The sequence below is a fragment of the Merops nubicus genome, unplaced genomic scaffold (assembly GCF_000691845.1).
Source record: "Merops nubicus isolate BGI_N331 unplaced genomic scaffold, ASM69184v1 scaffold21631, whole genome shotgun sequence".
Lineage (NCBI taxonomy): Eukaryota > Metazoa > Chordata > Aves > Coraciiformes > Meropidae > Merops > Merops nubicus.
The window spans coordinates 817-14174 of NW_008587876.1; the positions used below are offsets into that span (position 1 = coordinate 817).

The window sequence follows — 13358 nt, forward strand, 5'->3', positions numbered from 1 at the left end:
GGTTGTTTTCCCCTCAGAGAATGACCTACATGTTTCAATGCCAATCAGCCATCTGCCATCACGATGGACTCGGGTGTATAGACACAACTCCAAGCACAGGAATCGCTTTAATTCCAGCACTGAAAACTCTTCTGACTCTGTGTGTGGCTTTGTCAGGAAGGCATGTGTCCCTGGGAATTCAGCTTGGAATTTTCTTGTTATTCTCTTCCTTTTGTCTAGTAAGAACCCTAACAGATTGGGAAAGTGTCCTACAGTTGTGTAGGATGATCCTGTACAAAGGCTTTTTAGGAAAACTGTATACTTTATAGATTTTCAGATTTTCTAGGTTTGTTATGGTCAAGCAGTGCTTCTGTGAGTTAAGTACTGAGACATAATATTTAATTATGTTCATAATATTTTTTTCTGTTCTTTTTCAGTCCAACCCAGATTGCAAGATCACTGGTTCAGAGATTATTTATTGTGGCAAAATATGTACACCATTTATTCTCAGTTGGGCTATTGTAAATAACAATATTTAAATCACTAATGCACTCTCAACTGTTGTTACAGCCAGAACCAGCACACTAAGTTAGTGCTTGGAGCTGACTGGGAAACCACTGAGGGTAAGGGTTTGTGTGGAAGAGTTGTGTATATCACTTCCATGTTTGAATTTTTTATGTGGTAGTAAGAAAAACCTGCAGGATCATTAACATATTGCAATTCTGTTTGATTTTTGAGCAGGAATCTGTAAATGGAGATTGTTGCTCCCTCAGCTAGAGGGCTGGGACCAGACTGTGTAAAAGAAGAACTGAACACTCTTATTATTCTGCAATCCCTAGAGTATGGGATCCCCTCTCCTGAAACAAACCCTGCCTTCTTTCACTTCCTTTTTCTGTCTCAGCCAGCATACATCCATTGACCTCACATCTGGCAAACCCATTCTTTCCAAGATCATTTACTAAAGGTTGCATAGCAAGTCATTGTCAGCATTGGAAACAGAACTGGATTTCTTAGCTCCTTGACAACTGCTTAGTGATTTTTAAAAAAATTTCTTATTTCAGTGAAGCACACAAAAATCCAGACAAAATCACATACATACAAAATAATTTTGGTAGGAAGGAACCTTTGGAGTCCTTGAAGTCCACCCCCTGATTGAACCAGGACCAACTTAGATAAGGTTGCCCAGGGTCTTGACCAGCTGAGAGAAAAAAATCTTCAAGAGATCCCACTTCATGTCCTGGGTGAGTGTTTGATGAACTACATAGTGTTTAAAAAAAAAAAATTATTATTTATATCTAATTGGAATTTCACTTGTAGGAACCTCTGCTTCTTGTCCATCATCCTGTCTCTCTGCACCTCTGCAAAGAGTATGGCTCCATATTTTCTTTACACCCTCTCATCAGGCAGTTGCAGACAGCAGTAAGATCCCCCTTTGCCTTCTCTTCTTCAGGCTGAACAGAACCAGCTCCCTCAGCATCCCTTCATATGCTCTGTGCAGCATCCCTTCATATGCTCTCTGCTCCATCCCTAATCATCTTGGTGGCCTGCCTCACACTCTGGTCCATTGGTGCCTGTCTTACTCCAGGAATCTCAGTCTGGACTAGCACACGAGCAGATGGGTTCTTACCACTGCAGAGTAAAGGGCACTGTTCCCTTATCTCACCCTGCTGGTTCCACTCTTGATGGCACAGCCCTTGATGAAGTTACCCTTCCTTGTTTTAGGGGCACTCAATGGGCTCCTACCCAACTCGTTTAGCAGGACCCCAGCACCTCTTGCACCAAGTTGGTTTCTAGGCAGTTGACCCTACATCCTGCTGACAACCTGCTGATCTGGGTTTACTCCCTCCCAGACACAGAACTATATTTGACCACCTACATTTGTCTTTGCTGAGTTTCCTGAGGTTTTTGTCCACCTTCATTTAGGACCTCAGTCCCTTAACACTATGTAAGTGGACAATATAAAGCTGGTCCTGGTACTGAAGAAACCACAGTGGCCATCTCCCCACAAAAGTAATTTTGGTTGCATGAACGCTTACCCACTTTGGGCTAGACCCAGCCCCAAGCAGATATCACACAATGTTGAGTAGTCATCAGATGTCATCACCAATCCATGAGCTGCTAAGCTATTTTAAATTTTTAACAGTAGCTTAACACTGCTGTCTGACTTAAGGCTTCGTAAAGCTGGTGATTTAAAAATTATGGAATATCTTGGTTTCACATAATTTTTTATTACTGGGTTTCAAAGCATTTTATAAAAAAATGTAAGTCTTAGAAATAAGTTTTCTGGAGATTTTTGACTACATAATTATTGCAATGAGTGCTTTATATTTTAAAATCAGACTTATTGTCATCCTTAAAAAGAGATTTTTTATTGTGCTGCTTTGTTTTCAGAGTCTGAATTAATGATTTCACTCATGAAGATAACAGTGTGGTGTCAGAGTGTATCTATTTCTAACTGACTTTAAAACCAGAATTGATTCATTTGACTTGGGATTTAGAAAAGTGTCAGTAAGAAAAGATAAATTACTTCCTGTTATCTGGAGAATGAATGAATGAAACCTTCAGGTTGGTGAGAAACTATTACTATTTAAGAGCAGTCTAATTAAAGGGTAAATCAAAGACATGAGACTATTTAATGAAGTATTTTATTACTCAATTGCTCTGCAGTGCATAATCAGAGAACCAGGAGGGAGTGATTAGGTGTCTTAAGAACGGAAATGACACAACAAAGATATGTAGATATTTCAGAGGAAGGACAAGATACTGTGAAAACTGTTCCTCTTCCCCATGCAAAAGGGTGAACATTATTTTTCCTGAGACTGGGGAACATGATAGCATAAATATGCTGGGGAGTTTTCAGAAAAAGACATGACATGCTGCTGCTGGGACAGGGGAAACATATCACACATTTTTCAGCTGATAGCCCTGTCCAGCTCTTGCCTGCACAGAGACCTTGCAAGCAGCCTTCAGGCCCGTGGGGCCCATGGTGAGACAGCGTGGCAGACATGCAGGGTACCCGCAGGCACCACCTGGATCCCACTCATGGCTTTGCTCTCAGCATGCTGCATCCAGGGCTCTTAAAGGACAGGAACACATGCACTGGTTCAGTGCCAGCGTGAGGTGGATGCCTGCTTCTGCCAGGCTCTTTGAGAAGAGGTTTGGAAATGGAGATGCTAGTAGAGAGGGAGCTTTTATCTTGTTTAGACCCAGGTTTATTCCTGTCCCACCCTGATAACCTCCCTCATTTATACAGTTGTAAATTATCTCTATCAGAAAGGCTGATTCATCCCCTGAGTGGTTTACCTCCTTGCAAATTGCTCTGGTATAAATCAGCTTGCATTTCAGTGCAGAGCAGATGCTGATAAAAGCTATGTAATGTCAAAACTAAAACAAAGGGAGAAGGTATGGTTTAAATACCTGGGCCTTGAGCCAAAGCCAAATAAAACTAATGAACTGATTTCCATTGTGAATTATTTAAGTCTTTATCAGCTTCAGGGTTCTGTACTTTCTTTTCCTTATGTAGTCCCTTGTATGAGAATACCTCAATCCCCTCCCCTAAAAAGAACAAAACCATCCCAGCTATCAACCCTGTTGAGTAAGAGGTCAAATTGTGTGCCAGTCTGTCTGTGCCTCAGGGCTCCAGCACTACACTTCTGAACAGGAGCTCTGAACCAAACCTCTGCTCTTGGACTGCAAGGCAGCTAACAGGCTCAGGCTTTGAATAGCCTTTGCTGAGTAGTAACCTTGCTCATTCACTCCACTTATTTATCCAGCCTTCCTTATGCTCAGTGTGCACTAACTGGCCAGCTGAATGGCAGACTTAGGTGAGTGACAGCAAGGGGTAGGCAGGTTGCTGTACCAGTCCCATCACATGCCATTAACATACCAGGTGCAGTGCTCATAATTTCCCCAGACTGGATTAAGGGAGAATTTACTTGGTTAAACTTGTTCTACAAGGCTCAGGGCTTGGTCCTCAGTTCATGTTTTGCTCATGCTTGCTACAACTCTGGGAGGGAAGAGAAGATGGTGTTCTACTGACTTACCACCAACCCAGAGCCCCAGGCTCTCAGGGACTGAGACACCCTATTGTGTAACAGTCTGGCCCTAGGGTTCCTCTAAGAAACAAAACCTGGTGGTTTTTCTCTTGTTAGGGGTATAGGGAAAATAAGAGGGAAGAGGTAAAATTAGTCAATATTTTCCTTCACAAAAACTCTTTATTATCTTCTAGCTCTTGCTTCAGTTCATGCTTGCACTAGGCACACAGACAGCATGTTCACAAGTAAATAATCTCTAATGTTCTTGCAAGAAAGAAAACAATAGCCTCATTTTAACCCTTGGACTGTAATGGACAACTCTTAGTTTGTTAATCAAACTTTGACTGCTCGGTTGCTTTTTGGGAGCAGTTTGTACAGAACCCGCAGCCATCCCATATGATGAACAATAAGAAGGAAGGGGGAGGGATGGGGGCTGAGCTGAGTAATTACACCAACCTCCCCTTCACCTTAATATGAGTGTGCTTAGTTAATTTTATGATATATATATATATATGTATTTTGAGAGTTTTTAGAATGTAGGATTTTAGAGAGTAAAAGCACCAAATCATATAGTTTAAAAGAAACTGACAGACTAACAAATAAAAGACCTGTTTTGCTAACTAACATAAAATATAAAAAAAAATTATAAAGCTAACCATTTGAGTAAAATAGCAAAGAACTGAGGAACTCATTGCTTTACTGATCACTGCAAAAGTATTCGAAGAAAAGCAGATGCTTCTTTGATCTGCCATCCAAGACAGCTAACAACCCTTATCTGGGAGAACGGTCATAAAAGTCAAAATTCACAGGCATCCTGCACCTCTCAGCAAAACAGGGAGAAAGCAACTATTGAAAATTAACAAAGAATAACACATACTGAGGAACATATCTCACAAAATTATCGACAAGAGGTGAAAAGTACATCGCGAGGAAGACATACGGCCTTCCTCCAAGGGACCCCTGCCCACACATGGTGAGGAAGACCTACGGCCTTCCTCCAAGGGACCCCCGCCCACGTTTTGGAGGCCCCGGCCCACAATTACCAGGAGGATCTGCACAAGCGTAAGGGACTGATAAGTTAATTAGCATATATTACCATACGAAGCAGGGGTGGGCGGGGTTAGGTAATGAATATGTATAAGCATCAATGGAATATGTTTATTGTATAACTAGGGGATCGTGGGTGCAGCTGGGAACTCCCGGCCCCCGGTGCTGGTTTGCTCATTGCCACTTGCTTAATAAACTCTGTAAAATTGGCCTTGTCATCTCTGTTCCTTAAACTGGGAAAACTTATAACACGGGGAGGCTCTCATGGTAGCTCCCCATCTGTTTCACCTCTAGTTTTCTAAAGTACCTTCTGACTTCCCTTGGCATGAACAAATCAGAACTGAGCAGCTTGAGCTGTTGAAGGCAGCTTTACATCCCCCTGCCTGCATCGCCACGGGTCTTGTGAGCAAGGGCTGGAGAGAGCAGCTACACCAGGCAGCCCTTTGCTCCTGCTCTGCAGCAGATGGCTTCCTGGGTGGGTGTCCCGAGGTCTCCTGGGACCCATGGCAGCACAGCCGCTCGCTGCTGGGCTGAGAGGCGTGGGAAAGAGAGGACACTCCTGCTCAAAGCATGAGGAAGAAGCAGGCAGCTGGTGCCCAGGCCGTGCTGGAGGCAGGCCAGCCGTGGGGAGCACCTTCACCACGTAAAGACACAGTGGAGGATGAACCTGTGGGTGCCAGAGCCCTGCTTGGTGTTGGGCAGGTGTGTCTTGTCACCTGGGAGAGGAGGCGTGTGCTGCAACACTAGACCTTCAGCCTGTCCTTTACCCCACTGAAAGCAACCTCAGCCCCACCATCCTCACAGACAGCCTGCACCTACACACCTTCAGCTTTCTGCCCTGGGTCCTCCCCCCAAGCAGGAGGGAGAGGGAGGGACTCCCAGCCCCTCTAGCACACGGATACAGTCAGTGCAACACCTTTTCCAGGACCTGTCACATCTTGTGTTATGTTGGTTTGGGCTGGGCAGAGTCAGTTTTCTTCATCGTAGCTGAAAAAAGATTGTTGTGACAAAACTGAGTAAATTATGTCAGGTCTCTTCCAACTGATGGTTAAACAAAACACAAGAGCAATGCAAGTATTGCCAAAAACAACCTCACGGCCCACACGAAGTCTGTGCTTTCCTTTGTTTTTCTCTCAAGTCCTTTAATTTCCACTTCTGTATTTCCTGAAAAAGTGGTTAATAGCATGGCAAGCTTTTGTGAAATTTGTTCACCTGATTTGTGTCAAAATAAAATCCCATTGGGGCGCCACGGTGAGGGGTGGTTCTGTTGGTTTTGTATAGCCACGGGCCTGGAGAAAATGCAAGGTGATCAGTTCTGGTTCCTTGTTTGCTGTCCCTTGGCTGTTGTTGTGCTGGCTTGCACTGAATCTGTTAATGGCCACTTCATGTTAAACAAAGGGGAGTTGTAAAGCGCATCGTGGAGTCGTTAAACGAGGAGCCCAGGAAGATTATTGACTCCATCCAACGACCACCAGGGGGGAATGAAGGCGACCCCAAGAGGTGAAAAGAACATGCTTCAGAGAAGACCTACCTGTTTTTGGAGTTAATTTACATAGACCCACCTGTTACAATTAACGTAGCCCCACCTGTTACAGGAGCTGTATTAGCAGGGACAATACAAGCCACAGACAGGGACTGTGTGGGGTGCCTCTTGGTTGAGCAGAGACTCCCGGTGCACCCAGTGCTGTTTGCTGCCTTTGTTCCTTTAATAAATTTTAAATTTAATTGGAATCTGGGTTTGTGCTAAATTATTTCTCACACTTTGATGAAGCTGGAAAATCTGTTTGACAGCTATCTATCCATGCTGCAGAGTGACAGCCAACACAAAATGCACACAGGTCCTGGTCAGCAGCCGCTTACCACCGTTGAAGTTGCTCCTCAAAACAGTCCCCTCATGCCATGCACGGGCTGTTGCCTGCAGGGTTAACCTGGAGATAAAATTACTTCCCTTCACACTTTTCATTTGGAGCTGAACAATACTTTGACACGAGTCCAGGGACAAAAGAAGGTACCCTGGGAGGAGCGTGCGGGTGCTGCTGCCTGCGCCTGCCCGCACAGCTCGCTGCAGGTGGGCTCTGCTCTCCAGGAGCCAAGGAGCTCTGCAGGCAGCAGGACTCTGTCCTGCTGGTGAGAACATTCAGGTGTAGGAGTTTGGGATTCTTTTTTCATTAGGGCAAGGTTCCCACTCACTCTTCCACAAATTAAAGCTGTATCATTAAAAGCTTTGCTTAGCATTTGAACGCTGTGTTTTACTCTTGGTTTTGGGTCAGTTTAACTTGTGTTAGAACTCTTCCTGTTTAGCTTTGACAAACCCACATGTGCACAGTAGCCTGGCTGGAGGTAAAGAGGAAATTCTCCTGGGTAGCACAGGAAAAGTGCTGTAAAAGCAACAAGGTGTTTTGCAATTTCCTCTGCAGTCCTGGTGCTGTATCTGGCACACGCCCTGTTCACACCTGCTCTCCTTTTGCCTCGGTCACAGCCTCCAGGGAGGCACTGCAGGAACCTCACCCTCCACTACACCAGGAACCTCCAGCGAGTACTGAGACCTCACCTTACCCACGGCCAGTTAACATCCACATTCTTCTCTTGTCAGCTTTGTTTTGAAGCTTGAACGGATCCTCTCTCCTCGCATTTGCCCTGTGAAGCATTCAGAACCAAAGGAAGGGCCCCTCCCCTGCCTCTGCCACTGTCCCAGGTGAGCTCCCAGCGAAGAGCCAGCCCCCCCGGGAAGGGCTCCCAAAGCCCTGGCAGCCTCTCCCCACGCCCACCTGCACCCTCAGGTACACTGGGCTGGGAGACACCTTTGGCAGGGCACAATGCAGCACACAAAGGCAGAGTCTGTGGTGGTTACACCTCCTCCGTGGTGCTGAGCAACTGCCAGTGTTTCACATGTGCCTTTGACCCCCTGCTGCCTCCAAAGGCATTTATTATCTTAGCTTCCTGGGGAGGAACACGTGGGAAAGGAAAGGGAGAAGAAAGGCAACAGCTGACAGGGGAGGAGAAACTTCCAGAAGACACTGTGCAAAAGCCCACGAGCTGATCATGAAGCTGCTGCTTAGGAGATAAGGGTGTTGAACTATTTTTGAACAGATTGTATCTAAACACAGCAGAGAGTGTTCCTTGTGAAGGTTTGGAACAGAACAGCTTGGGAATGGAAGGAGAAGACACAATATGCACGTACACCTGCCAGCAGATGCAAGAAGGGTTTTGGCCACAAGTAGTTCAGCCTTTGTCTCTTCAGCACCTAAAAAATTATTTCTTATTTCTTAATCATAAACCAATACGAAATTAACTCCATATCACCCCATACAAGCTCTTTAACACCATGAGTCACAGAGAAGGTTAACTACTCTGCAAATCATGTAGCTGAGAGAGCATAAACCAGTTGAAAACCTAAATGGTTTGGAGGAATGGAATTGCCAGCCTGCAGCTGCTATTTTTATTGTTTAAAGGCATCCTCCTATAAACAAGTTCTTCCTGTAAGACTACAAATAAAACCAACAGGCATAAGTCAAAACAAATAGAATCAAAAAATAACAATAAAAAAATGAGGATCTCTTTGCATGATGAATTCGTAGCTCAGGGTCAAGCACAAGTCAGGGACACTTGGCAATAGCTCTGGCCTGCTCTGCTTTGGTTTGAAGTCACAGTCTGTGTTCAAAGCATTCTTGCTAAATGAGCTCAGCTGACTGTGCAGGCACCTCTGCAGAAGCCTGTGCTGTTCACATGAAAAGGAACCTCTGCCAGCAATCACAGCAAGCAAAAGGTAATTTTAAATACTTCTCTACTGACCTCTTATTCTGGGTCCCAAACACTCACAGTCCTCACTGCTTCTAGACATCCCAGGATAAAAACTGTTACTGTAATTCCTCCACATAACAAGCTCCAGCTCAGACTGAAAATTATTTATGTAATAAATGAGAACACCAAAGGTACAGCCACATTTTATTGATAGCCTGAAATCACTTTGTGTTTTCCACGTGCTGTCATTAAAAGTCATCTGCCTCGTATAAAATCTTGGTCTCAGTCGTGACAGAAGTTTGCTTGTACTACACAGGACCAGCAGGGCAGCTTCAGGTGTTGAAGCTTCTATGGAGGTTGAAGGAATTTAAGGATAATCAAAACTTCCATTGTAGGATAATCCCATTTGCACATTTTTAGAAACACCAGCTTTTATAAATAAACCGTATAAAGCAGCCAGAGTTCTGTTAAAAGAGTTTTCCTTCTAACAGTACTTACATTTTAACTGGGCTAAACTATCAGTATTTACAGTAATTTCAACTACCTGTTTTCTAAAGGCTCTTCTACATTTTTTGAAACTTTTGGTTTCCACAGATTCCCAAGCACGATCCCTGTGAAGAGCAGGACTCCTATGGTACGATTAGAAACAAATTTCTTCCAGCAGTCTTCAGGATTGTCTATGTCCAATGTGTAAATCTGTAAAAGAACCATGTAACATTCTACCATTATTATTCTACAGACTCATAAATATTTGACACATCACAAAAAGACACAAAAAGGTCTGTAACTTCAAAACCTGAGGCCCAAATTCTAAAGTCTACCTTTACCTACACAGGAAACATAAATGCTTTGTGCCTACAAAGGTGTTTTTTTTTCATAACTGGTACTTATTTATAAATTATAAATTTATAAAGATTTATAAGATGTGCAGCAGAGAAATCAAGGATTACATATGAACAGGATTCCTAGACTCTCTCAATGACGGACCATATAAACAGCCTGGATACTGCTATGTCTGGTTTAATCCTTAAAAATGTAAAACTATCTGGGCATGTAATTAAGCCTTTTTGAGGTTTTCCCCAGCAGGTAGTCACTGAATTCTTCAATGGAAACTTGAAATAAAAATAACCCCCCAACAGGACATCTGCAACAAGAGCCAGAGGTGAGCAACTGTCTGCTGGGAGTCACAACTAGGGGTGAAAAAACCACACACAGCAGCAAGGGTGAAGTTACTGAAAAACACTCCTGGAAGCAAAACTTGGTGCATAAGTCTTGAGCAGGATGACAAGAGGAAATGTTAATCAAAGCAAGGGAAAGGAACAATAGAAAGGCACACCCCAAAACCTCAGCCCTGTATTCAGCCTCTGCTGAAGTCAGAACAGAACATGTCCAACTGAAGGAAGTGAAACTTTCTGGGTGAAACCTGTTCCTCAGCCATCTGTAGGGGTGTAGAGATGACAGGGCTGGGTTCTGATCAGATAATCTGAAACACCCACAGGCTTCTACGAAATGATGCCACCCACACCCTTAAAACCTGCCAGCCCCTCAAGCACAGGGAGCTGAAAACACTCCACTGACAAGTAAAATCCAACCGCAGCCAAGCCACAAGATACACCTTCAGAAAAGCAAGGCAAATAAAAGATGCTGTCTTTCTATCAGGGAACTTCTTGAGTGGAATAGAAATTTGACAACTTCACCACCCAAATTCCTCTGTCTCAGGCACAAATTCAATGAATTAAGGAAACCCTGCCCCTCATGCAGCTTACTCAGCTTTCTAAACTCAGTTAGTTAAGCATACGTTCAGAAATCTTTAATAAGAAGACAAGCATGAGAATGTTAAGGCAGAAATAACTTTAAAATAGTAACTCAAAAAGAAGCTACTCTGTGGTACAGTGCTGCTCTTGTGACTGCAGATTTACACAATTATTGTGCACTCTTCATCACTCCCATTCAACAGGTCTGCATTCTCACTAATAAGACCCCTCCCTGCAGGAAAGCAATTCCCATTCGTTCCAAACGGACAACATTTGGGTCTCTCTGACAATTTAAACTGCAAAGGCTACACAGCAGAATTTAGGATGCTTTTTCCCATGGATTTCCAAGCCAAACTGCTATAAAAAGCAGTGGCTGCTAAGTACTAGACTCCATCACCTCAAGGATTCTCTTACTCAGAGGTATGTTTACCATGAATGTGTAACACAAATCCAATGTGCTTTTAGAAGTCCCATGTTAACCACAGACTTAACTGCTCCGACTGTTGACAGTTTTACTACTCACAATACACAAACCTCTCTGCTATCAAGATCAGCAATTAATCTCATATGCACTGGCTTGGCCCTGCAGCAGCACAGGGCTCAGGGAGAAGAGGGTGACCAGACCCTATCTGCTCACTCGACTGACAAGGCCAATTTCTCTCTGTTACTCATTAACATTTCTAAACTAATATAAATACAAGACTGAACTGGATTGTTCTCTGCCATAGAAATAACTATGAATTAGAACTGTCCATGATCATGAAATGATAATATTAACATCTCCTACAGGTAGTAGTGAACAAGCCACAGGAAATTTTGTTATGCTGTCAGATCCCAGTACAGAATAATTTTTTAGATGTAATATTCACCATGTAACATTCATTTTCAGAGTTCCTGTACTGCATGTTATTAAAAAAAAAAAGGCCTGCATGTGTCCTTGATACTGTCAACCACATCATCTTTTAAGGGAAGTGAAGAACCATCAATTGCAGTCTCAGACCACGTGCACCAGACAGGTACCCCAGGGCTGTGTCAGAACAGGACAACCTGACACGCTTGCAGGGTATGGAGGTGGCCCTAGCTGGAGCTGCTACTGAAAGTGAGAAGAAAAGCTGTGGTGTTAAGGGGATGGCTAACACAAGGCAGTTCTCTTGGTTAGGAAAAGACTGAAAACAAGTGCTCTGCAGTCTGCCAGCCACCGGTGACCTCTTCAAACAGGTCTGCAAAAGGCACTTCAGAGGAGTAAGCTTATTGCCAGAAGACTTCAGTCCTCCTCACAGAGACTGCTTTCAGGTAGCTGACAAACTGCTGGGGCTTGCAAGCCACTCTGACTGCTTATCAAGAGCTTCCCCAGGGAAGAAGCACAGCAGCCCCCAAACCTGGCGCGCGAGGTGAGCCCCCGCCGCTGCCACCGCCGCGTAGTAGGGGAGGGTCTGGTGGCAGCTGAGCCCTGCCAGGCCCATGCCCAGCAGCATGGCCAGGCTGAAGCCAGCCAGCCAGGGCTTGGTGTGCCCCGCCAGCCGCAGCGCCGTCGACTTCACGCCGACCACCACGTCGTCCCTCTTGTCCTGGGATGGAGAGAGGAAGCATCAGAACCCTCAGCCCAGCTGCTGCTTCGTGAAAAAACATAAGGGGAGCCCTGCTTAAGCTTTCATGCTTCTTATTAGGGACCCAGTTTAAGAGCTTTTGCAGGTCCCTACATTCAAATGTAAATTTTACTAAGGAATGTAAGTTTTAAGGTTGGGGCTTAGAGCTGCTTCAGCAGCCAAGAGCTAATACCAGTGTCAGAGTTATTTACACAGTGCAAATGCATAAGCACCCAACGTGCCTCATGCCTCCAGCTACCTGCTATGTAAACCCCTTGCAAACAGCAATAAAGGGTGCAAAGGAGGTTCCTTTGGTACTGCTAGCTCAGCTAATGGTGAAGAACTGCAGGTTAACACTGCTGTTTGACCACAATTCAAGGCACAAAGATATCCCAAATTTCCCACTGTTACTCTACCTGGTGTGCATAGATGGTATCATACACCAGCGTCCACATTACTCCAGCAAAGTACAAGGGCAAACACACAGACCACTCACAGGACCCTCTGATGGCAGACCAGCCCAGAAGGGCTCCCCAATTAAACGTAAGTCCTAAAAACAGAAAGAAATAAAGTTGCAAGATTGCTAGGAGCAATCTAAATGACACATACAGGATTATTTTTTCCAGTGTAGATCATATCAGCAGCATTATGTACAATACTGGCACCTCTATTTTTCTACCCCTCATTTTCAGGCAGGTAATAAATACAAGTAATTTGACATTAAATACTCTGCACATACAAAGGTAAATATGTACAGCCGTGCATTTTTCTCTGATTTGAATTTTGCCTCATTAGCACAGGGAAACATTTGCACAGAGCAATTCCAGTGTACTCAAACAACAGGTCTAAATTTAAAACGCTTTTAAGTCAGTATAGCAGAAGCTGTCAGTGGAGCTGGCTGCAGAAGGGTGCCCTACAGCCAGCTGTGCTACTTCAAGGCTGAAAACGACAATTCTGGTTGAAAAAGCTGAAGGCAGCTGGAACATGAGGGCCACGGTACAATGACATGTTTTAGTAGCCCAGCCTGAAGTACAAGCACCATCAGCTTCTGCACTGCAGTTATTTTAGAGGCTCAGTGCTGAAGTATAGGAGAAATGCATGTTTAAGAAAGGTTTCCAGATAACCTTGAAACTAAAGTTGATTCTCAGGTGACAAATATTTATCTTCTCTCTCCCCTCACACCATCAAAATAAGGAACTATTTTTAACAAAAAAAAA

The 13358-nt window shown here is 44.2% G+C and overlaps 1 protein-coding gene across 1 annotated transcript; it reads right to left on the bottom strand.

The window, feature by feature from the left end:
* Nucleotides 1–9345: 9345 nt before the first annotated feature.
* On the bottom strand, nt 9346–12691 carry COQ2 (coenzyme Q2 4-hydroxybenzoate polyprenyltransferase; the record flags this gene model as incomplete). Its single annotated transcript, XM_008949098.1, has 3 exons — nt 9346–9497; nt 11935–12123; nt 12558–12691. Coding segments are annotated over 3 exons (475 nt in total), but the record flags the coding sequence as incomplete, so codon positions are not given.
* Between the last annotated feature and the right edge of the window lie 667 nt (nt 12692–13358).